Consider the following 23,862-nt stretch of genomic DNA (forward strand, 5'->3'; position numbering starts at 1 on the left):
ATTTAGAAGCTTGAGACTTGGCATCGCAGGAAATGATAATTCTTTAGCTTGATGTTTTTCTTTCCATTTCATAAACTGCGGTGAATGTAAGGAAATGTTATGGGAAATTTCTTGGTAGTTCTTCAGACTGTGTAATTAGTCCACCACAGGAACAGTCTTTTTGCCCAGAAAATGATTTTTTTTTTTTTTTTTAATAGAAACATGCAAAATGCTTTGTTTCCGCTTTCTTGGTTAAAAGATTGGTGATGTTGCTTCAAATACCTGTTTGTCAGTCACGGGGCTTCTCTCAAAGGTTGTCAGCCTTTCCCACTGCTGCTCTTTCAGAGGGTGGAATTTTGATTTTTACCACTTTCTGAGTAATTACTGTTGAAAGGACACTGGCAAAAATACCTTTTCTTAGATGCTAAAAAACTAAGTCTTGAAATAACAGTTACTGACTCAAGTGCCCTACTTAGATGTTGGTATTTTAATAATCAGAAGAGAGTACAGCAAAACTTGGGATTAATCCATTTCTTGCAGTGTGGGGTTAAATCCTTCTAGTGAAGATTACCAGGAGGTTGCTGACTGTAAAAGTTACCAAAGCTGCACCGTAGCAAATGTCAGCTCCAGCCTATTGTAACTAATCGGGGATGGCTCGTTTTGTTTTCCGAAGGGCTTGTCAAGTGATCTTCTATTTGTACTTCACAGCTCTTGAGATAAAAACAGTTTTAACTTTAATGGTGGAAACTTAAAAGCAGTTTCTTTGTGTTATTTAAATCATGGAACTCGAGGCTGCCTGCTCATTAGCTTTTTTTGAGTTACAAAACACACTGTTGTTTACACATTGGCATGCCAATGGAGTAATGCCGTATTAGAGTCTTTTCCAGCAGGTTTTTCCCAGAGTAGGATCTCTGACCTTTCTGAGTGTCTCACCATTGTAGGATACGCTTCACAAAGCGTTGAAGTAATTTTCAGATAAAATTCAGGGTTTCATGTTAAAATGACAGGGTTTCCTGTCAGCCTTGAAAATCGAAGTGGCTGGCACATATAGCATGGTTGGTTTTTTTTACATTGTTACTAATGTATGTTTTGTTCAGGGAGGCTGCACAGCAGTAACTGAGAAGGGAATTTATTCTTGCTGGAGTTCAGTGTTGCTTTGGAACCAGACATGTGTGACCTCACTGTTCTCTGGTGTGTGTTGACTCTGCAGCATTAACAGGAATAGGTAGTAGTGGAGGCCTTTTGTTTGTTACATTAAGGTAATTGGATAAGGCATGAGCAGAACTAATTACCACTAGAGTGCTATTTCTGGGCACTAAAACTCTTCCAGGCAGGAATGCATTGCAATTTCTTGGTCCTAGTTTTCCATCCGGAGCTTAAGCAGATCTTGTTTTGAAATTTCTGTAGCCAGTTGCTTACATTTGCATTACTAACCCTTGGTGAAAATGATCATAGGTAAAATGAAACAATGATACAGAGCGAAAAGATGTCTTTTGCATACAGAAAAAATGTTTGACATTTTGATGGTTAAAATGTAAACCTGTAAACCATGCTTAGGAGGTTGCCTGTCTTCCCCAAGTCTAAAACAGCATCTGTAAAGAGTTTTGAATATTTTTGCTGTTTTCTTCTCTTTAATGGAAATGTATTGCCCTCATTCTCGTGATACCCTCTGTAGTTCTGTGTTCATTTTAAAAAACTATGTACCTGACAAGATGCTCGTCTGTTAATGTTACTTCTTCTGCCTTCTTTTAAAAGGAAGGCGCTTCTGCTCGAAAAACACAAACTCCAGCAGCACAGCCAGTACCACGACCAGGTAAGGAAGCCTACTATCACTTATGCTTCTGTTCCAAACAAGTGTGAGCTTTAAAGGAGTACTATTTACAATTTCGGTTAGCTGGAGAATGAAGTGGGGATTGTTTATTTGTGTCCTTTAATTTCATATGTATTGGAAATAACACATAACTTTATTATTAATGTTATACCACAGGGCTTGGGTTCATTCTCTTCAGTTTGTGCCCAGTTAGCCCATAGAAATAGTGAAATTAAAAATTGACGAACCTCTTGGTTCTTGTAGTTCACAAATGCCAGCTCAAATATGTAATAAAAGCTGGTTTATACTCCAAGGAGAAAGAAGCTAAATAGAAAAGCTAATCTCAAAAAGAGATGTATAATCACTTCTGTTATTAATATATCAGAAGCAAGTCTTTCTCTGAATGCGTTATCATTACTTCTTCACACTTTTTTAGCACCTAAGGTATTTGTAGTGGGGCCAGAATCCTAAACTGGCTTTTTAATTACCAGTTCGTAGACTTCAGCTTCCAAGTCAATTTTGTATGTCAGAGTGAATCCGAAATTGAGATTTGAAGACAGAATTATATGGGTACTTTGGTTTCTTTTAATGAGAAAAAAGTTTAAAAAATTCTTAAGAAGAGTTTTTAGAAGAGTGTAAGAGTGCAGACAGTATACGAGAGGATCAGTGTTTCCAAACACCTATGTGCATATCTGCATCTAGTTTACATACTGTGAGAATTTCTGGTTTGATGGAAGAATGTCTCAAGAGAAAGGTGGTGTTTAAGAACAAGATGATGTTACGAAGGTATTGGGAAGGGGGCATTTTGGGTTTTTTGGAAACAAAGCTACCTTTAAAAATGAATATACTTTTTCTAGAAGTAATGCCTATACTTGTTGAGACTACTAAATGCTTTCAACGAGTGCCTTGCTAATTCCTTGAGATTCAGTAGGATTTAGTACTAAGACTTAATACTGTAAAAATGATTCTTCTTCAAAAATCTAGCCTAGTATTGAATACTGCCAGGCGTATCTCAATGCTGTTGTGCACAGGTTCTTCTGTTTGGTTATTTTGGTACTAGAAAGGTCAGGCTGCTTGTCATACTTACCTCCCTAGCCCCATTAAGCATAATAATGCAAATGGAGTTGACAGACAGTGGTATGAGATGGGTAGAAGTGGCAAGAACAGAAATCTGAGTTGTCACAGGTCCCTACTGTTATCTGTGACTTAATGCGTGTTAACTGGCAGAAGTGTGGGGTTTGTACGTTATATAGGTTATACTGATACTGCCCTTCTCTAAGGCCAGTCTAATCCATTATCTTGCCACTCTATTGTAAGTTGAAGAGAGAATAAAGAAGAAAGAATAAAGTCTGAAGAAAAGCATATACTGCCTCATTCAAAAAAAAAACAACAAAAAACCCACAAACACAAACCCACCACAAAACTTTCTGCCCATTATAGGATTTTTGGGGGGTTTGAAACTTCTGAAAAAATCAGTTGTTCTGTTCTTAGCAGTCAAAGTATTTAAAACATGCCATTTCCAGGAGGATGCTGCTTTGCACATAAGAAGCACTAGGTGAATTGGACAAAACAGTTGTACAAGACTGAGTTGAAAAAAATGAGATGTGCTTTTAACTTTTTTTTTCCTTCACCTTTCTGCCGTACCAGCTTTTCTACTAACCTGTCTTGTTACAGCTATCAAATTTCTTAAATTGTTTTTTTGTCCTTTTAGGGCAGCTGAAATGCCCGTGTATTTCAGGAACTTATTTACATAAGGAGATCTGTAGATATAAAAAAAAATAATTAAAAAAAATCATTGGGTAGGTAAAGTTCACATAGTTCAATATGGTGTTGCCAATTATATCTGTGCATTTGACAGTGTCAGGAAAAGATAATTAAGGATATGGTCTCAATATTTCAACAATGGCAACTATGTGTTGTGAATATTTATACTGTTCTAGGAAGTTTTGAAACAGTTGGTCATAAATAAACATGAGCAAGTTGGTGCTATGAAATTGGAAGTCAGTTAATGAAATTTGTTGTGCATAGTAGCAGTTAAGACTTGAGTTAGTCTACATCAGTCTTTCTACTACTCACTATTTTCTGATTTTGTGAATTTGGATAAACACATATGATAATTATCAAGCACAACAGTTCTTTCCTTGAGTTAGCACTCCTGAAAACTGAACTATAAAATGTTCATTTGAAGGGAGTCAGATTATTCAGTAATATCACCAAAGTGAAGAAACATTCTTCTCCAGCTTTGTACTGAAGGATCTCCCATGGTGAGGAGGTCACAACTTGGAAGACTGAAGTAGAAACATTTAATTGGGGGAATTCTTTGGTTTCTGTCTGGCCAGTATTGTTTGTGTGTTCTTGTTCGTTGTTTGGTTTTGGAGGTTTATTTGTTTTGGGTACCTTTTTGTTGTGTTGTGCTTTTTAGTTGTGGTTTTTTTTGGTGGTTTGTTTTTGTTTTTTTTTACTTGAGTGCTATCATATCTGTTAAGCTTCACTGGTTTTGGCACCCAAAGAGCTTGTGTAACTCAAACTGCAATGCAAAATTGAGTAAGCCTGGGATTCAGTTTTGATTGTTGAAACTTCTATATGTGTTAAGGATAGCTAAATCCTACAGATACCGTGCACAATAATAACTAATGAGAAGGTGAGGGTCTGTAAGTCTGTGTGAAACAGTCTTCCTGTTCGTTCAGCACCATTGAACTTAAGAGCTACCAGCAGCATTTTCAAGATTGCTGGCAATTTTTGTCAGTGGTGTAGTGCCCCAGCCTTTTGAGGGGATGGAGGGGGATGACTAGTTTTAGTAAAATCAGGAGAGATTGACTCAACTGTCCTAGCATTTATTTCAGACAGTCAGGAGCTTTTTCTCTTCTGAATACTGAGACCCAAACTACTTCTCAACTTTTTGTATTGCATCTGTGAAAATGATCTAACTACTGTAGTGTGACTTTTCTCTGTTCACTTCTGCAACTAAAAACATTGAAATGTTGCCTTATGATGACATTTGTATTTACGTATTAATCATTCCTGCTGTATTGTCTGTTTTTTCTCAGTTTCCCAAGCAAGACCACCTCCAAACCAGAAAAAAGGTGAGTCAATATTAATTTCAAACGCAGTCCTTCTCATTTTTGTGTGAATTGTGCCCACTTTATCTTTTGCTGCAACCAGAAGCATCAGTATAAACAAGCAGTGGAACGCAGACAGCATTCTGTTTTGCTAAATATGGATAGGACCCATATTTAGACTCCTTATACAGGAGTACATTTTTTCGGTGAATGAAAGCCTTCAGTTTAGAAAAAGATTTACTACAGTTTTCCGTGAATATTTTTTTATGATGTTGCTCTGTTAAGCAAGGGGGTTCTTTTTGTGTACAGTTCCTTTAATGAAAAAAACCCTGACAATCAAAACCATAACAGAAACCCCCCAGGCAAATGTAACTTTATTATCTCTACAGGATCTCGAACTCCCATAATCATTATTCCAGCAGCCACGACCTCTTTAATAACGATGCTTAATGCAAAGGACCTTCTGCAAGATCTGAAGTAAGTAGCTGATTAGAACATGCTGTATAAAAATGATTTTCAGATATAAAGGTGTACTGGCACCAAATTAGTAATTAAGCAAGAGGGAGTATCTACTGTCTCATGACAAGCTAGTCTTACAGACTAGAGTATGAAAGAAATGAATGCTTGAACAGGAGGAAAAAACCAAGAACTTATTTTCAGAGTTTTTGCGTGGTGGTGATCTGTGGGCCTAATGGGCAGAGTGACAAGAGAGTCTTAGGGTACCATTTCTGATTTCTGTTGTGCTTTTCTTTTATGTAATGTAAATGCACACATGTGCAACTGATCAATGAACCCTTACAATGGAAGAAGACTTAAGAGATGAGCAAGGGCAGCATGCTTATGGAGCTCGGAAAATATTTTGGCAAATGACCACAGTTACCAGCCACTGGAAGGTGGCCTCTGTTGTAGAAAAACAACTGTGTCAGCTGAGCAGAGGGCAGCTGGTTGTGTAAATAAAGACTATTTTTTTTGAGTTTGCATACAACAGAAATACACATTGTCTTTCAGTATTGATGCAAATTCATTCAGAAAAATATTAATGAGTTACTAAGATTTGTTTGTTGCATCGCACTTCTAAGATTTAATTCATTATGGCTGAATGCAATCAACACTACAAATTATTTTCTTTATAATAAGGTAAGATTCCCTGTTATGTAAAAACAACAAAACCTGTGTGTGCACACACACCCCACTTGCCTCACACCACCAGCCCCCCCCTCTTCCCCCCCCCCCCCCCCCGAAAAAAATGTTTCTCCTTGTCGGTATTTAGAGTTGCCTATCTGTTAACACTGGTTTATTCTTGTGAAACAGGCAGCCATTTTCACAAAGAAATACACTGTTAGAGCTTGTCCGCAGTGGTATGTTCAAAAAAATTGAGAGCTGCTCTTTCTCCCATCTGCAGTGCTTTGCTTGTCCTTTATGAGACTATACACTGCTTTTCTTCAAAAATAGGCTGTCCTTATTGTGGTGCTACGGCTTTTACTGGAGTTGCCCTAGTTTTTGAAATTGTGCAGTGAGATACCAGGTACCTTCTGATCTCCAGCTATTTCTAGTTGTTAGATTACTGCCATTTATCATTAAAGACCCAATAAGTGTATTGGACTCTTGGTGCCTTTTCCAAAATATTTAATTGGAGAGAAGGCTGGCTTTTAACATTATAGTTTAATGTTCAGACAGTTCCTGGGCTGGTATAATTGTGTTGACAGAGGATGTTTCTTGTTTATGTGGGGTTTTATGTTTAAGAAAAATATTTCACAACTGGAAGCCTTGGATTTAAATCTGTAACTTGTGACTTTCTGGTACAGGAACATCTATAATGGAATAAAGCATCTATATGTTAAGTCTAAGTATATCTGTGCTAGAAGGCTTGCACTGGTTTTGGCCCCACTGGGGTACAGTTAACTTCTTGAGACCTGCCTCAAGAGGAGGCTGATCGTTAGGGTGCAAAGAACGTGATCCAGAAAAAAATGAAATAAAGTTTAAGAGTTCAAAGGAGGACACTGATGTAGTTAACAAGTATGAAAGACAAAGTGAAAAAGCAAGGTATGTTAATGAATCAGAAGTGCAATAGCAGAATTCAGAAGAGTGAAATATTAATTTAGCCATGGCAGTTCTAGCACTCTTCTAGAAAATATGCCACCTGGCCTGTATACTTTTGCATTCAAATTTATTGAAATAGTTTGTTTAGGAATGGCTGCAGGGATTGTTTTTACTGTTCAGGTATGCAGAGTGTAGAACTAGCCTTGATGTGGAGTGTGATTGATAGATACGTGATGGTTTTCCAAGGAAAGACATCTAATTTCTGCCTCTTAAGTCACCACCTTCTTTAACTTATTCCACACTTTGAGCTAAATTTGACAGAAGGGTGGGTTTGGAAAGCACGTGTCATCGCCACAAGTTTTGGAGTAAAGACATATTGTCCACATAGAAAAGACACACCCAGATTAATGCTTCCTCCCTTACCCCTGCTGAGGGAAGATGCCAGTACATGTGAATTTCTTGTGTTTCTAGAGGTAACCAGCCTGCTTCCATTAGCCATCAGAGGAGCTCAATGACAAAGCACAAGGCGAAGGGGTTTTTGGAGCTAGAAGGGTGAGAGCTGTTGCAGGGGAGACCGCTAAGAAATGCAGGAGAACCCCGGGAGAAGGCGGCCCCCAGGGTGGCGGTGTGGGAGCTGTGATGCTCGTGTGATGTGGGCGGTTGACAGGGCAGCTTTTTCTTCCGTGCCTGATACCTGAGGCAGCCCAGTTCTCTGAAGCGTGTGGTAACAAAGAAAATGGGGATTTGGGTTTTATGAATAAAACCAACTTTTATGACTCCCTCCATTTAAATGTTTCTTAAAACAAAATAAGGAAGAAAGTTAACTAAAATTATAATTAGAGATCAAACCACTTAGAATCAAAATTTAGTCATTGCTGGGAATCTCTGTCTTTTAAGATAGTTTTGTTTAATAAGTAACTGGAATGCAAAACATTGTCACTTTGGATATGAGAAAAAGTAATTGCATTATCATTGGCAGACACTGTAGGTTGGTGGCTATAAAATAAAGAGGACAGTCTTCATCCAGTACTATGGGAGGCATTAAATTCAATTGTCAAGGATTGAAAGAAACCTGTTGATTAATACCAACATTTTTAGTAAGCCTTTTCATAGCTCTGTAATAAGTTGAGGTTGTTTTCCTTTGCCAAATTTGGCTGACATTTGTATGATGCTTAGCATCTTCAATTCATCACTAACGTTTTGCTCTTTTTTGAGACAGAGAATAGGGAAAGCAAGAAAGTGATCATCAGTACAATGAAATACATACTATTTTAAACCGGAAGCATTTTACTGGTTTACAGTATTTTTTAAAGATATCTGATTTTTCTGTTGGATATATTTGTTGCAACTTTGATTTTGTAGGATGACATTTCTATATATAACTGTAATATATATAAATCACATACTGAATAATATGCAAAAAATCTTGATGACCTTTTTTTTCCTAAAAGTTTATTTTTCTAAGGAGCCAAATACAAGATAAAAATGAAGAGTTTCTAAAATAATAAAAACATATAATTTAATTTAAAATCAGAACTGCAATATGTTATGGTATATTGTAAATCTTATTAAAAATATTTAGTATGATACACTTTATTTTTATTCAGTATCTGAATGCAACACTAGATATAATTACTGTGTAAAGTCTGGCTTTCCAGATGAAGTATTTGAGGATAACTGAAGTTAGGCTTTTCAGAAGCAATGCATCTGCTTTACATGGGCAGTGTAAAAAAAAAAAAAAAAGTGAGGCAGGAATTGTACCAGGCAGGTGTAAATGATTGGATAATGATTATGTATTTTTATTATGATGATGCTTTTACTCATAAGTTTCACCATATGTGGCCAGGCAACTCACTGAGATTTATTCATCTTTGATATTGAACAAACTATCTGAAAGCTTCGGGGATGATGTATTACCAAAAAAATGCTTTGTTCTCTTGCAAAAATAGGTGTATGAAGCTTTTGATACTGTAATCTAACAAAAAGATTGAGAAGGTTATAAAAATGAGTCTCCCAATTCTAAACACAATCAAATGTGTATTACGATGATCTCTGTTACTGTTCAGCATTGGAGTTACAACTTGGGCTCTGCTCATGCATTTTTTCAGCGTGCCTGAGTTGGGGGCCAGAAAGTGCTGACCTGACCTCAGTGAAAGTGTTTTTAAAGTTAATGCTAGCAATTCAAGTGAGTTTAGAGCTTAGGCATGAGCCACTCTGGCAGTTCAGTGGGTAGTATCTTACCAATTACCTCCCATAATTTAGTCTTGTTCATCACTTACCCGTTACCTTAGGAAAGGGACCTGCTGTCTTCTCAAAGCGAGAGACTGCACCTGTTCTTATGTGGATAATAATTTTGGTAATTAACAGCAAGAGAATTGAGTGTTGTTAATTTCCTAGTAGGGGTATAAAAATCGATTCTAAGTAGGTTTGGAAAATATTTTTTACTAGGGAATAGTAATCTGGAGAAGCAACAAAAAAAAAACCAAAACACAAGTGAGCACCTGCTCAGTCAGGTTTCAGAACACATTTCCAGTGTGTTGGATGATTAAAAAGGTATCAAGTACAAATGTGTAGTTAAGCCACCAGCTGTAATATTGTGGCAGATAATTCCCAAGAGAAGATGGGTTTTTTGGTGTCGTCTTTAATACTCAGATTTCTTACGCTTGTCTTTTATGTTGAGGTAGTGATGGAGTAGGTCACGTAAACTATTATTTATAATCATACAGTAATTTCTGTTGAGTCTTAACTCTTGAGCACATGGCTTTTATTATACTTACTGAATCGATGGTTCCTGGAAATGCAAGCATATATTTTATAAACTTTCTGTAAGCTGTCTTTTATTCCCGTACTCTCTGTACATATGTAAACATTTCCTTCAGTGTTTTCTTTACAACAGTCGTCATCTTTACTGTGCCATGTGAATCTGCCCATGGACACTTTTTCCTTCAGCAAATTCCAATAATAAGCTATTTCATGTTCTGTCCTGGAGAAGTGCGTTCAAAAACATTCAGATTTTTACAGTAAATAAAACTGAGGCTGTTTTCTAAAAGATACATAACTGAAGCACAGCCGAATGGTGCCTTAATGGCTGTAACACAGGTTTCTAGCTGAAATGGAGAGAAACTGTCAATAAACTAGTGTTGAAATTAATTCTTAAACACAGAAACATTTAAAGCTAGAAGTGGAATTGAGAATGCCTGTTGTCAGCCAAATCTGAGATGTCTCAAATACAGTGGTGAAATCATTAGGCTCTGTAGAGCAGCAGTATTACTTCTTGTCTGATTTGGCAGAGTCCCTGTTTCCATTTAAAATGGTTAAAGTGCTTGATTCCTCATATTTACAAATTAAATATAAAATGTGACTTTTCAGATTGCTTGAAGGTTTATTGACCTTTTCCACATGCTGCCTTAAAACATGTTTGGGTGTCGTGTTGTGTCCTGTCCCGTCGTCGTCGTCCCCCCCCCCCCCCCCCGCTGTTTTCTCATTGGCTATAAGATGTTAGCAAAACCTTGTATTTTCACATTGACTGAATAATGACCTCTTCCTCATTTAATTTTTCATTCCTTTTTCTATTTTTCCAGCAATAGGAAGTGCAGTCTGCCTGTTTAAGCGCATTCAAATTGGGCTTAGTGTTCAAATAGAAATAGATTTAAAAGAACAAATAGAAATATTGCAAACAACTTGACTGAAAATGTAGTAAATGTTTAAAAAGCACCATCTGTAGTACAATGAAGAGAAATTTTACCAATTATCTAGCATACTATGTTTCTAAAATGGAGCACCGGTACTCATGATAACTTTTGCAGTTAAGTGAAACATAGAGTTTCTTTTTATCATGAGTTTTGGAAATGAAATGTCAGTGGCAAAAGGTGTTAGTAGTGCAGCTGGGTGGTTCTGAATAGAATATTAGGAGAACGTGGGTCTGAGCTCTGCTCTTTTACTGGCCCGGCAGGTGACACTGGCTACATCAGCTTCTCTTCCTGTGACATAGTTTTAGTTCTGTAAAATGCATGACTTAGTTGTCTTTCCTTTTGACAAAATCCACTGAGATTCATCGGTAAAAAGGCTTACACTACTCTCACATTAATGATGCCAATTTTGAGAAATGCTCAGTGTATTTTATTTTATTATCTCCATAAAGAAGAGACTCTTGAAATGGAATTGCATTTTTTTAAGGTGGGGGGCTGCAAAATAAAAGATCTGTAACTCATTTGAGGTGGTTGCATCCTAAGCATTTATTTTTTTCACATGGAGATTACATAAGACAGGAGGATCACATGATCCTTATTTTCTGAGCAATTTATCTGTCAGCGAAGCTATTTAGGAAAAAAAGAAAAAGTCCAAAATTGTAGTATTGTATGTTGTCGTCACCAGATGAATCATTGGTATTGTAAAATCACCATCATCCAAAAAAAACAAAACCTCACTCAAAAACCTTTTTGGCCCAAAACTCTAGCTTTCTTGAGAAAACTTAATTCTGGTGGTTCTAATAGCAAAAACTCTCAAATTTGCTCCAGGAGGCAATCACTGCTTAGTGCCCACGCTTCCCCGTGTTACCCTTGATCACTAAAATGATGTTACAGCCATTTAGCAGTCTGTGATCTGGCTCCACATCTGCAAATGTATCTAATAAGGTCGGCAAGGAGTGCATGAATGTATACAAACAGCTTAGGCTGTAGTTAGGAGGGGCAGAGGACCTTTTAAAAAATGTGACTCTGTTTAGTATAAGAGTTTAGAAAATATTTTTCTTACTTTTTTGTTGTTCTGAATGAGTCATGATGGAAGCTTGGCATAGTGAAAATGAGATGGCTTCAGTGAGTGCTACTAGTAATGCAAAGGTCTGATAAAGTTGGTTTTCTGGCTGACTACATCAAATAAGTTGCTTTCGTCTACTGAATGTTTTGGGTTTTTTTCCCCCAAGGTTTGTCCCATCAGATGAAAAAAAGAAGCAAGGCTGTCAACGGGAGAATGAAACCCTAATACAGAGAAGGAAGGACCAGATGCAGCCTGGGGGAACTACAGTCAGCGTTACTGTACCTTATCGAGTCGTAGACCAACCTCTGAAACTTATGCCACAAGACTGGTAAAATACATTTCCCTTTTACAAAATCACTGAACTAGGAGAAAGCAAAATTTGGAGGGACCAATACAATGCTACTAAATTCACTAAAAAGTGAAGATACGGACTTGATGGTTAACTGTACAGGGGTCTTCAGCTGAAAATAATATGCAACTAAACTTATTTAAATGGTCTTCAGAAATTACAACGCTACTTTTAAACAGTATGAGCAGCACAATTAATTTCATTAGGTTTACATTAAACATTCCACAGATTTGAATAGGAATATTCTTATTAGTTTTATCATTCATGATGCTGTAGTGTGCAAGTCACTGAAACATGATCTGAGAGAAAAAGACTTCTTTCTTGCCTGCTTTCTGAGTGAGAGTCTATTGGGAAGATACATTTGCAGGCCTTCAGCATCTGGCATTCTAACTTTTGTAATAGTTTAAGAAAGGAAGAAAGAAAGAAAATCCAACAGACAGTAAAGACTGAACTGTGATTTCGGTGTTGAATCAGATTCATTGAATTGGATTCAATGATGGGAGCTTACTTGTGAAGGGGGAGCCCCAGTCTGTGAAAGGGCATCATAGATAGCTTTTTACTTAAAAAAAACCAAAAAACAAAAAACAAAAACAAACCTGGAAACAGATTATTTAGTCTGTAGCCCATTCTTCAATGCTATGAAAACATATTTCTCTTTGAGCAGGAAAATTCTGGAGAGACATCTTTTTGTTGTTGTAATGGATTAGGTAACATTTTTACTTCTTCCTTACAAGTGTGAAGATTTTAGACACACACAGCGACATTCTTGGTGGTTTTGTAACTTTCAAATTAGATTTTAATGGAGAGGAGTACTTTGAAAAAGTCCTGTTCTAAATTAATTGTTCTCTGTATTGAGAACTTGAGCTCATCAGAAATCTGTGGGTTTGAAATGCTGAATATCAAATAGCACTTAAAATGTTTAATGCTTAAACATTTAAGAACTGTCTAAAGTGGTTCCTAAAGTGCTTCTGACCAAGGAGATGAAGTAGTGTGGGTTTTTTTAGCTTGTTTTTATCCAAGGGAGAATCAGGTATTAGTATCTCAAAATTAATGTGTTGCTGTGGGGTTTTTTCTCAGTTAGCAATTACAAACCCCGCAACATCATTTTAAATGTCAAAGCTTTAGCCTGTTACCTTTTAAAAGAAAAAAAATAAAATAAAAACCAACCAAAACTCCACCTTGATTAATCTTTTCCATTTGGGTTTTGGTAGAGTTTATAATGAATTAAATTTGGGGATGAGATTAGGGGAGGTAATTTGTTGTCATTGGTAGGAAACATGGTTGGATTATGTAAATGTTCAAGACAAAGATAGGCTGTATGTGGAAAGTCATTTGTTCTCAAAGGTTGGGGTTTTTTTAATTTTATTTATGTAAAAGCTTCATCTTAATCACAAATTTATTTTGTTAGACTGCAGGTGATGGTTACACACCCTTACAATAAATGATGCACTTTGCAGAAATTTGGCAGCTGTCTCTTCTAATACATTTTTTGAATAGGAGTTACCTGTTCCGAATAAAGGCTTTTAAATTGATAGGTCTCAGTTTACAGTGTTGTTCATAGAAGATTATCTCTAAGATGTTGAAGCACTTTTAAAAAGCAAAGTAATAATGGCCAGGAGTAAACACTGTTTGCTTATAAATGTAACATGAGAAACTGAGCTGCATTCTGCAAAGGGACAGAGCTTAAAGTCCAGGAAAATCACATGAAATATTTTTGTTTTGGCTTAACAGAGAAAAAGCAGTTGTGCTGGAGGTGTGGTTATTAAATGTGCTCTACTGCTGTTCCTTAGCATAGCTTTTTATTCTAGTAATATTGCATGTTTAAGAATGCTTGTAATTTAAATGTTCAAGGTCTTCAAGATGTCCATGTCTCCCTGTCTTCGTAGGGACCGTGTGGTGGCAGTATTTGTACAGGGTCCTGCTTGGCAGTTCAAAGGCTGGCCTTGGCTCTTGCCTGATGGATCTCCTGTTGATATATTTGCAAAAAGTAAGGGATCTCCTGTTGATATATTTGCAAAAAGTAAGGGGTTGTTTTGTGGTTTTTTTAAGTGGTTTGGGTTTTTTTTTTCCGTCTGGATTTTTTTGTGGGGTGTTTACGACAGAACACTGCCGAAGTGCTGTTGGACTTGGGTGGCTGAGAAGACAGGGGCTTAGATCTTTGCACAGATGGCAGGTATTAATGTGCCCTCTGCAGTTCTTTTGTTCTGACCTGTGGAAGCTCACGGAAATCTTCTCAGAGCTGTCATCTTTACAAGAGGTTCAGAAATAGCTAGTGTATAAATTTACTTCCCAAGCTTCAAAAAAAAAAAAAAAAAAAAAGGCAATGTATATTATAACACTTCATAGCTAACAGGTTTACAGGCTGTCTTCAGATTTTATTAATACTGTGAACAGAGGATTAATCACCTAGTAATTCACTAAGAAATTTTTACAAATATCATATGCTGTCTGAAAAAATGGGAAATTTTTAGTAACGTACAAATGCTTTTTAAGTTGAGCTAGGTGTTACCACTGAGTTAGATCTGACCAGGTTTTTGAGTTATCACAATGATGCCCAGCATGCTTGCAGACACACTGCACTTTTCTCACACAGTTCCCTCTGCTGATGGTAAGGTGTGCATTAATATCTAAAGGAACTGTCAGTTTCTGATCTCTGTTGCTTCATTGTGAAGTTGCCTTAGAAAATAGACCTTTTTAAAGTGTCCAGTGGTTCCTGAGCTACAGATTTTAAAAACAAAACCAACAAACCAACACGTACACACAAAAAGAAAAGAAAAGAGAAAAAAACAAACAAAAAACCCCCAACAAACCAACCAAACAAAAAAACCCCAAACAAAAAAACCCCAAACAAACCAAAAAACATCTTAGTTCAGTCTGTCATTTTCCAGTTAGTGTGATAAGGAAATAAGTTTGATCAGGTTTTATGTGTGCAAATATTTGGTATATGAAGCAGAAGCTGGAAGGAGAATGCTAGTTTGATAAGAAGCAAAAAAGGAAGAGTTGGGCAGATGGCTAAGGATGTGTCTGTGAACATTGAATTGGAATTAGTTGCTTAAGCAGGGATTGAGCATGAACAGGGAGGGAGTGAAAGAGCCAGAAAGTCAATGTAAAGGAAAAAGTTTAACAAAAGAGACCAATGAAAGGAGAAAATATCACTTCAAAATGACTATCTAGAGCAAATGAAAACTGTGAAATGCAAACCCAAGAAAAATGCTGTTAAATACTTAAGGTCTAGCTAGTAGTTGCATGCTAGTTTCTATTAATTTTAACATTATGTACATATAAATGTATAGAGGGCTACAGGAATTGCTATGACATCCTTTGACGTTATTGGAGTCTTCGCTGTGCTAAAAGATCAAAATCATAGATATGTAGTTCAGACTGAAGTGTACAAATTCTTAAGTTTTTCAGGTGAAAGAAGGATATCTGTTCTTACTTGTCCATGAAATGAACCTTTTTTAATTTTAGAAATGCATTCTGTTGTTTCAAAGTAAGGTATTGTAAAAAACATTTTCCTGATAAGAGTATCTGTAGGGCTTTTTCTAATGACTGTCCTTACCCCTCAAAATAAAAGCAGTGTAGATGGCGAGAGCACCGGCAATGTCCGTCTGGTTGTATGTGTTTACCTTTTCCTGAAGCAATCACTTTGCCACTGTTTATAGTCTTCAGTATCCTTTGTAAATAGGGTTTCTGGGATCTGAACAGTTCATTGTTTCATCTGCAGTTTGTATTTCTTCATGTAAGTCATGGGGTCCGTAGTGATTAACAAATACTCAAAGCTTATCATTGTCATTTTTGAGAACAAGCAGGTAGCTTACCATAAAAAATTCCTCGATGAAATTTGTATTGGACCAGAGCCTGTCAAACTTGTTTTATTTGTTCACTTACTATGTCACGTAGCATTTTGTTAGTTGAGCCTCTAAAATTGTTCTCCTTAGTTTCCTTTACACGTGGTCTGCGTGCTTAATGTTCATGTAGCAAACGACCTTATTTCTTGCATCTGCAAGTGAATGTTTGAGATGAAATTTTGCATGATGTCACTTTAATGAAGAAATACTTAATTTTGAATACCATTTTAAAGGTCTTGCTCCTAGACCACATTAACACACTCTAACACGAATTTGTTTCGGATTCAGAAGTGGATTGTGTTCTGCTCAATATTGTTTAACCTTAACGGACAGGCTCTGTCAAGTGTTGATTAAGCTTTCGGTAAATACATAGCCCCGGTATATCTTTTTGCTCTCTCTGGAGTTATTTTAAAACATGCAGCATTTTGTAGCAAAGATAATGTATATGTTTTCTTAGTATTAATTCACAAAGCTTGGGAATTCATCTGACAGTGGTACAAGCCAGATGATCACTTTAATTTGTTAACTGGGGAAGAAAAAAGCTAATATCAGATACCAATCTTCTAGAAAGCTCCTAGATATATAATTTTATATAGATCGACATGTATCTGGAAAAGGGGACACATTATTATTACATATTATAGCCATTTGGCTACAATTGAACGTGAATTTTGTGGAAAAAAAAAATGAAGAGAGTGGTACCAGAAAAAGATATGACCATAGCATTAAAAATAACTAGTTTCCACAAGCATGGTCAAATTCTTCTGCTTTACTTCTCCAATAATTTCCAAAGTAGGAAATGCATCACATTGGCTTCCAGATAGGAATTGTACAAGACTCAAATATTTTGCATTGCATTATGTCAGAACTACGATCTGGCTAAGGAAATCAAGAAGAGTCGTAAGAATATTTTAATACTCACTATGTTAATGCTTAGGCTTCACATAACTCACATGTGACAAAACTTCCCAAGAGTGAAATAACTGTTAGTATTTTACCATTTTTAACTGAGTACTAAATCAAGGGAAATTGGCAGTAACTAAGTTTCTCAGAATGCTTTATGTAGCATTTGGGAGTAACGCTGGTGCTCTACTATCAGTCTTCTACACACACTTTCAGGAAATAGCCAGGCTTCCTCCTCAATGGTCTCAGAAATGCTTGGGGTTTCAATTCTTGGTCAGTTCAAAGATTTTTCAGAAAGAACATCTTCCTTTGCCAGAGAAAACGTACCTGAATTGGCAATGAGTTTCTGCTATTCTCCTGGAATCTATGCATCTAAAAGTAGGGGCTGCCCTTTACTTAAGCCTGTAATAGTGTGAGAGTCTGATAGTGGCCGCTGACCAATTTATTTAGGGTCTTGGTGCACTTTATTAACTAGTTGACTTTCTGGGGAGATGGGCTAGTTAGTTTTGTTCTTAGGCTCTGTTCTGAAAAAGAGACACGTCGTGGGACTTGTCTTTGACTAATAATGAAACCCTGGAAAGTCATCATGTTTGTACACTAAATGTTCTCCTGTTTCCTGTAGTTAAAGCTTTTCATCTCAAATATGATGAAGTACGTCTGGATCCAAATGTACAGAAATGGGATGTAACAGTGTTAGAACTAAGCTACCACAAAAGACACTTGGACAGGCCAGTATTTCTACGCTTCTGGGAAACATTGGACAGGTATGTTGCCTGTTGAAAGTCCTTTATGCTCAGGCTTTTACAATGTTTGGTGGGAATGAAAAGTGATGGCAACAAGGGAATTGTATACAACTTGGCTAAAACATTGTTCAGATGTCTTAAAAATACTGCTTGTTTAGATTTTTCCTGATGATAGTTAAATATATACCACTATTTTATTACAGACTATAAATAATCTCCATAGTATAATACGCATGGATTTAAGGAAGGGTAGTTACCATCAATCATCTATTAGTACCATGATTCCCCACCTCCCTTTATTATAGGGAGAAGGAAAAGAATGGAGAGCAAGCTAGGTGGTGTAGAGTTTTCCTTTGTTCCCCCAGCTCTCTCCTTGGACTGCATCTCTGAGCTTACAAGCTCTCCTCCTTTCACTTTCCACCTCGCTAGATGATAGTCTGGAAAAAGTGAGAAACTACCTGAGGATCAAGAGCCACAAAACATTATCTTAGCCCAATGCCCTTGAGTTCACAGCACTGGGTAGAAGAGGAAGTCAAAAAAGATAAGGCACGCGTAATGAGTTTTCGACTGGGGGTTCTTCTGTATCTTAGGGGCCTTCCGAGTACTTAGCCCCACCTTCTGTGAGAAGTGAGGGATGGAGGAGCACGAGCAGCATTGCTTCTGCCTCTGTGTGGTTCAGAGCCTGTCTGAATAGGAAGTTCATTGCAATACCTTTTTCATGTTGCAGAGAAGGAACTTTCTTATCATGAAGCAGTTGGAGAAATATTGAGGGAAGGGAGAAGCCCATGCATTTCATGAATGTTTAATCTTTTCATGTTGATTGCACAGCAAACTGCTTGAACGATTAAGCGAACTTCAAAAAGAAAAATCCTATGGGAATTGCCAAAATAATTCCAAGCATCAGACTTCTGTGGCTTCTTATTTATAATTCTCAGCTAAACTAAATATCTGAATTCTCAGAATGAACTAGTTATCTTTAACAACAGCCTTTCAATATTAGAAGTTATGTGATGCCTTAGAAAACTTGAATTTTCATTGAAGCAAAGATTTTAGCTGACTTCCCAGTATTTGTGGGACAAATATTGTGCATAATACAGAACTGTATGGCATATAAGACATTGTATCTCTTTGGCAACTTGCAAATTCTATAAGATTTTTTTTTTTTTTTTTTAACAAAGTCTGTGTGTGTTACTCTGGAGAGTAAAATTCCTTACTACCAAAAGAGTGGTAATGTTGTTTTCTGGGTTTGTTGTGTTTTTTGTTTTGTTTTGTTTTTTTTTTTCAGGTATATGGTAAAGCACAAATCTCACTTGAGATTCTGAAACCTTCAGCTGCCATTTATTTCCTGAAGTATGGATTGAGAAAACATGAAAGGGGCTCCAGTTTGGAGACCAGAGCTCGCACTATGTCAAGAACTTTACAAATGAGGAAGGGTCACAGTTTAAACTTTTTATAAAATCTTGTTTGGATGCTTCGTGCTATGGCAGGTTGATACCTGTTGTTATTCAGAAGCAAAGGGGTTTTGCTTAAAACTATTTTTTTAATGTTGTTAGCCTTCTAGTCTGCAATCCAAATTGTATATTTTGATAGCAGCAGTTTCTTCTCTGTTTTGTTAAATTAGCCACATTTTTAAATAATGTGTTTTGTTCCTTATTAGAAAATAGATTGATCTTCACTGCAGGTTACAAATGTGTGTATGCGTGTGCGCATGTGCGCACGTGTGTGTGTATATATGTGTGTGTGTGTCTATATATATCTAATGTATAAAAAAAAAAAATTATAGACACACTTATGCACACATAGATGTTACCAGGCTTTCTAAACCACTTAGCTTCTGAGCTTAGTTTTGGTTTTCTTTGCTTATTGTTTCACTTACTGAAAATATTTTGTTGTGAATGATATTACATTTTAGTCAATAGGACTTGCAAACTGAGCAAAGTGAAAATTGTTTTGGATAAAATGAAAATGTCAACCTGTATATGTATATTCTGTCAGTCTTTGTTGAAAAAGGGAAGATGAAAAACTAAGAAACACTTTTTTTGGATTTGTAATGTCCCAGTTTACTAGATCTTTAAACTTTATTATAGGAATATCTTCAAGTCATGTTAACTTTAAATTGCCATTCTCTACACAGGTCTCTTTATTTAAACTGAAGGTGTGCATGTGTACATTCCCATCTATCAAAATACCTTTACATATGAGTCTAAATGTTACCTAGATTAAACAATGAATAGAGAAGGAGAGTTTGGATTTTTTTTTTTTTGTCCTGAAATGGCTGCCACAAGGAATGAATAATTTTAACTTCTCTGCATTTATACCTCTAATACCACATCTAATATTATTTTCTTGTGACAAAAATAGCCTAGGCTATGTCTACAAGAGTTGTAATGTTCTGAGACGAGTGGCTGATATGGCCTCCTAACAGTCCTGCATTGGAATGGAAAATGAGCCTCCTCCAATTACCAAAGAACAGATTTGCTTGATCTGCAGTATAACTGAGGCCAGAAGACCCTGATATTTGTATGAAATTTATGGTATCTCTGTATCTGTTTAATAACATTAAATTGATATTGCATTACCAGTGGATGTAGAGAATGATCAAATACTGTAACACCCGCATGGATTTTTTTTTTTTTCTGGGATAGAAAATACATGTTTATATTCCTGTTCTTGAAATTCCAAACCATGTTTTTTAATATACTTTACATTTAAGGTTTAACAAAAGTAAAATGTTCTACCTATTCTTCATTAGTTTTGCTTTTTATTTGATGTTACCTTCATTTTTGATAAAAACAGAAGGCACATACCCTTAGGAGGTTTTTAAAACAAGGTCTTAAATTTATGAGGACTGTGAGGTCGGACTTGTTATTATGTTTTCATCCCTGCTATCTTGAGACTACTATTTTTAAATGGTCTTAATGGAAACATAAAAGAGAACCCCAAACCGCCAAACAAAAAAACCCTGGTGACTCCAGTCTTTGAGGAAGCTGACACTGGGTTTTTGAACGGATTCTGGGAAGTGACTGAGAAGAGCAGGCAATACAGAACTACTAGAAGGTCTCCTGTTTGTGTGGGCTTTGGTCAGTACCAAATGACTATTTTTTCCCAATACTTCAGCTTATTATAAATGTATCCATGTCATACATGAGTGAGCTAAAACATTCAATGCTTTGTTTTAACCCGTGCTGTAATTAGAAAAGCTGTAATGGTTGTCAACACAGCAATTGCTACCATGAGGAACTGGTTCCATTTGGGGTTCATTACTGCTTGAAACAGTGGGATATCATGTATGTTTTTTTTAACTTTCAAGGACTTCCAGTTAGAAATGTAATTTTTTTCAGATTTAATCAGTACTTCATGGCCCGTGCAGTTTCAAAGAGACTTCTACAGTGGGCAGCAAACTTAAAAAGCAAATTCTGAAGAATTGTGTGGTTCACGTGCGCCATGATATACGGACTATATAGTGGCCTTAAAATTTGGCAAGGTCCAGTTATCTCTTTTCTCCTGTATTTCACTTGTGTTTTAAAAGCATGTGTAATCCCAGGTCCGATATTGTATACAGGAAATGGCTTGATTAAGGTGTAAATTCATGTATATATTGGGAGCAACTTCTCTGAAAGTAGTGCAGTTACGTGAAAGCGAAACTGGCAGAAGAACAAAATCCATGAAATCTTTGTATGAACTGTGCCACTTTTTATGGATTGAGCATAGACCTTTAACATCTTGGAATTTTGTACTTGCAAGCAGTTTACAACACAAGTTGTAAAATATGTATTTGTGAAGGAGTTGGCACCTGATCATGCATATTTTTGTTAGTCATAAAAGTAGTGATGTTTATAAAATGAGCCATTTTGCAATCAGATTCCTGCTGACATTATTGGAAGTTTAATTAGGTTGTCAGAATAGCATTCCTGCTGCCTTTATAAATAACTGCACATAGATTACGAAACTACTTGGACTTAAAAATTTAGCCTTACAGCAGCATTTTGTAACACAGCTGGAATTTTAGACACTTACGTTATGCTTAATTTATCTACAAGTTAATGTAGAGTAATAAAGAAAACCGATACTAAGAACTGAGGAAGCTGGAGGATCAGACATCTGTTTTAGTGAGCCACAGTCTTATTGTTGAGCAAATTTGACGCACTACTTAGCAGTGTATAAAGTGTGTAAATTGTACTCAATTAAAACGTATAACTAAAACTGAGCTACTTTACTGACTGTAGTTTATTGAACAGTAGAATGTTACTAGCATGGGAATCAGATACCAAACTGGCTGTTTCTATTAAACATCTTCAGTGTCGTAACTCTACACTGTTTCATAAGTGCAAGATGAAGGAGACGAAACAAGATAAAACGAGATGAAAACGGGTTTTGAAGTCTGCTGTTGGGCTCCCATACTGTCAGCAGGTGATTATTGCTTTTAGTAGCAAGGTTATAGTAGCCAGTAGATATATCTGAAGTAACGGGTTTATGTTAAAAACTAAAATACCTATGATTTATAGTATTTGAGCTTTCTGAACGCTACCCTGAACAAAGCAGACAAAGGGGGAACTCCTTGTAAGGTGAAGTAGGGCAGCTGCCGGGACTTGCATACCTGCAGAAACTGTCGATCAGCATCCGCAACTGAGCTCAGCTATTTAGTTATTACCTGGAAATTTGTGTAGCAGGAAAGTTTCACAAATGGGTACTAAAGTCAGTGCTTGAGCTAGGTGATTTATAGAACTGTTCTGCTATGTTGTAAACCTTTTTATTTCTGAATACGGAAGAAAATGTAGATAGCAGATTGTGTGTTAAGTTGCCCTTGATCATAAGTTGAACTACTATGTTCCATTTGACAGAGTAAGCCTTTATCAGAACAGCAAATTTGGTTTTGGCTTTCATTTGATATGCAATCGGTATGTAAAATATTACCATTCTCTGCAGGGACCTGCAAAACTAAGTTTTATTAGTACAGCTTTCATTCTTTTGCTGGTGAAATATGCACTTTGTTGCTAATTCTTGCAAACCATATACGAATAAGAAAAAGCTGGTCAAAATTAATGGCTTAGTGATTTTAAAATTTAATGTCATGAATGCATGTTAATTCAAAAGCCATAACTAATGCCAAGTACTTTATTAGAGCAGTGTGCTTATGAAAAATTAAAATCCCTGCCTGAAGAAACTGTTGGCCAAGTAGGTTACAGTTCAGCTAATCCGAGGAAAAATGTGCCACAACCTGGAATCTCTGAATGTCATATTCAGAGCTGCTTGTGTGTTATTTAACTGACTTCTTTTTTTTTTTTTTTTTTTTTTTCTTAAGAGTAATGGCAGGTTTGCTTTTGTTCTCTGAACAGTTACATACTTCAGTAGTAATTGTGTAGTTACCTTCTTTGGTTTGGTTTTATCCTGAGCCTGTTAACACGATACAACAGTTCTGAGGCGGTGATTGAAAACAGATCACTTGGGTATGAAGTATGTTTCAGTGGAGTTCATGCACTTGACAAAGATAAAGGTGGCTTTTTAATGGAACTGTGATCCAGTGGGTGACATAGAGCCCGTTGTTCAGCTGTCATTGACTTGTCTGTAAATTATTCTTCTCAGTGGTGATGCTATTGTAGAGGGCAAGTTTGAAAATAACGATGTAGTCCCGAAAAATTCATTGGTAGGTGGTACACAGCAACAGGCCATGCATCCAGACTGGTGTACTGTGTTAATTTTTCTTTAAACAAAAATTTTATAATTTTTTAATAAGAATGCAAATGCAAAGAACAATCTCAAATGTCTGAAACTTTAGTGCAGAGACTAGTTCACGTGTAAAACTGAAAGATATGAGATGGTACATAAAATATGTAAGAAAAGCATCTTGGTTTATGGTTTTTATTTGCATCTGTGAATTCTTTTGCTTTAGTTTGTTTGATTTCAATTTCAGAAAAACTACTTATTTGCTTTGCAAGGTTCCTGCATGTGTCACTGAAAACTGTCAGAGGTAAATCTTCAGCTGTGGTTGCTTGAAGGTTTAGTTAAAAGAGTTTGTAGGTCATGAATTCTGGCCTATCTGTCAGTGGGCCCAGATTTTGACAGTAGTCTTGAAGGTTCAGGTTAAAACCTTACAAGATTCTGATGGGGATGCCACTGTTGAATGAAAGGAGAAGACAAACCTTTCATGAGGTTAAACCTTTAAACTCTCACATAACTCATAAATCTGTTTAATGACAACTTTCAATAAATTTTTGGATATGCCTTGCCACTTGACCTATTATTTAAGATCTGGACTATGTTATTGGTGTTTTTATGGAGTTAATAGTTTAGTACCAGCTCAACTGCAACTTTTGAAAATTCTTAGCAAAAATATATTGAAGACTTTACAGGGGCATGTGTTTCGAAATACAATAAT

At 36.4% G+C, this 23,862-nt stretch overlaps 1 protein-coding gene across 1 annotated transcript in view; it reads left to right on the top strand.

The window, feature by feature from the left end:
* The window catches only part of CDC73 (cell division cycle 73), a 112,854-nt gene extending 89,528 nt beyond the window's left edge, over positions 1-23,326 (top strand). Inside the window, exons 11-17 of the mRNA XM_055724419.1 lie at positions 1,735-1,792; positions 4,837-4,872; positions 5,238-5,325; positions 11,810-11,971; positions 13,879-13,979; positions 17,366-17,507; positions 18,772-23,326. Coding sequence (XP_055580394.1) covers positions 1,735-1,792; positions 4,837-4,872; positions 5,238-5,325; positions 11,810-11,971; positions 13,879-13,979; positions 17,366-17,507; positions 18,772-18,808 — 624 coding nt within the window. The 3' untranslated portion in view covers positions 18,809-23,326. The remainder of the gene's footprint in view (positions 1-1,734; positions 1,793-4,836; positions 4,873-5,237; positions 5,326-11,809; positions 11,972-13,878; positions 13,980-17,365; positions 17,508-18,771) is intronic.
* Positions 23,327-23,862: the final 536 nt, after the last annotated feature.

Source organism: Falco cherrug, chromosome 12, assembly GCF_023634085.1.
Source record: "Falco cherrug isolate bFalChe1 chromosome 12, bFalChe1.pri, whole genome shotgun sequence".
Taxonomy (NCBI): Eukaryota; Metazoa; Chordata; class Aves; order Falconiformes; family Falconidae; genus Falco; species Falco cherrug.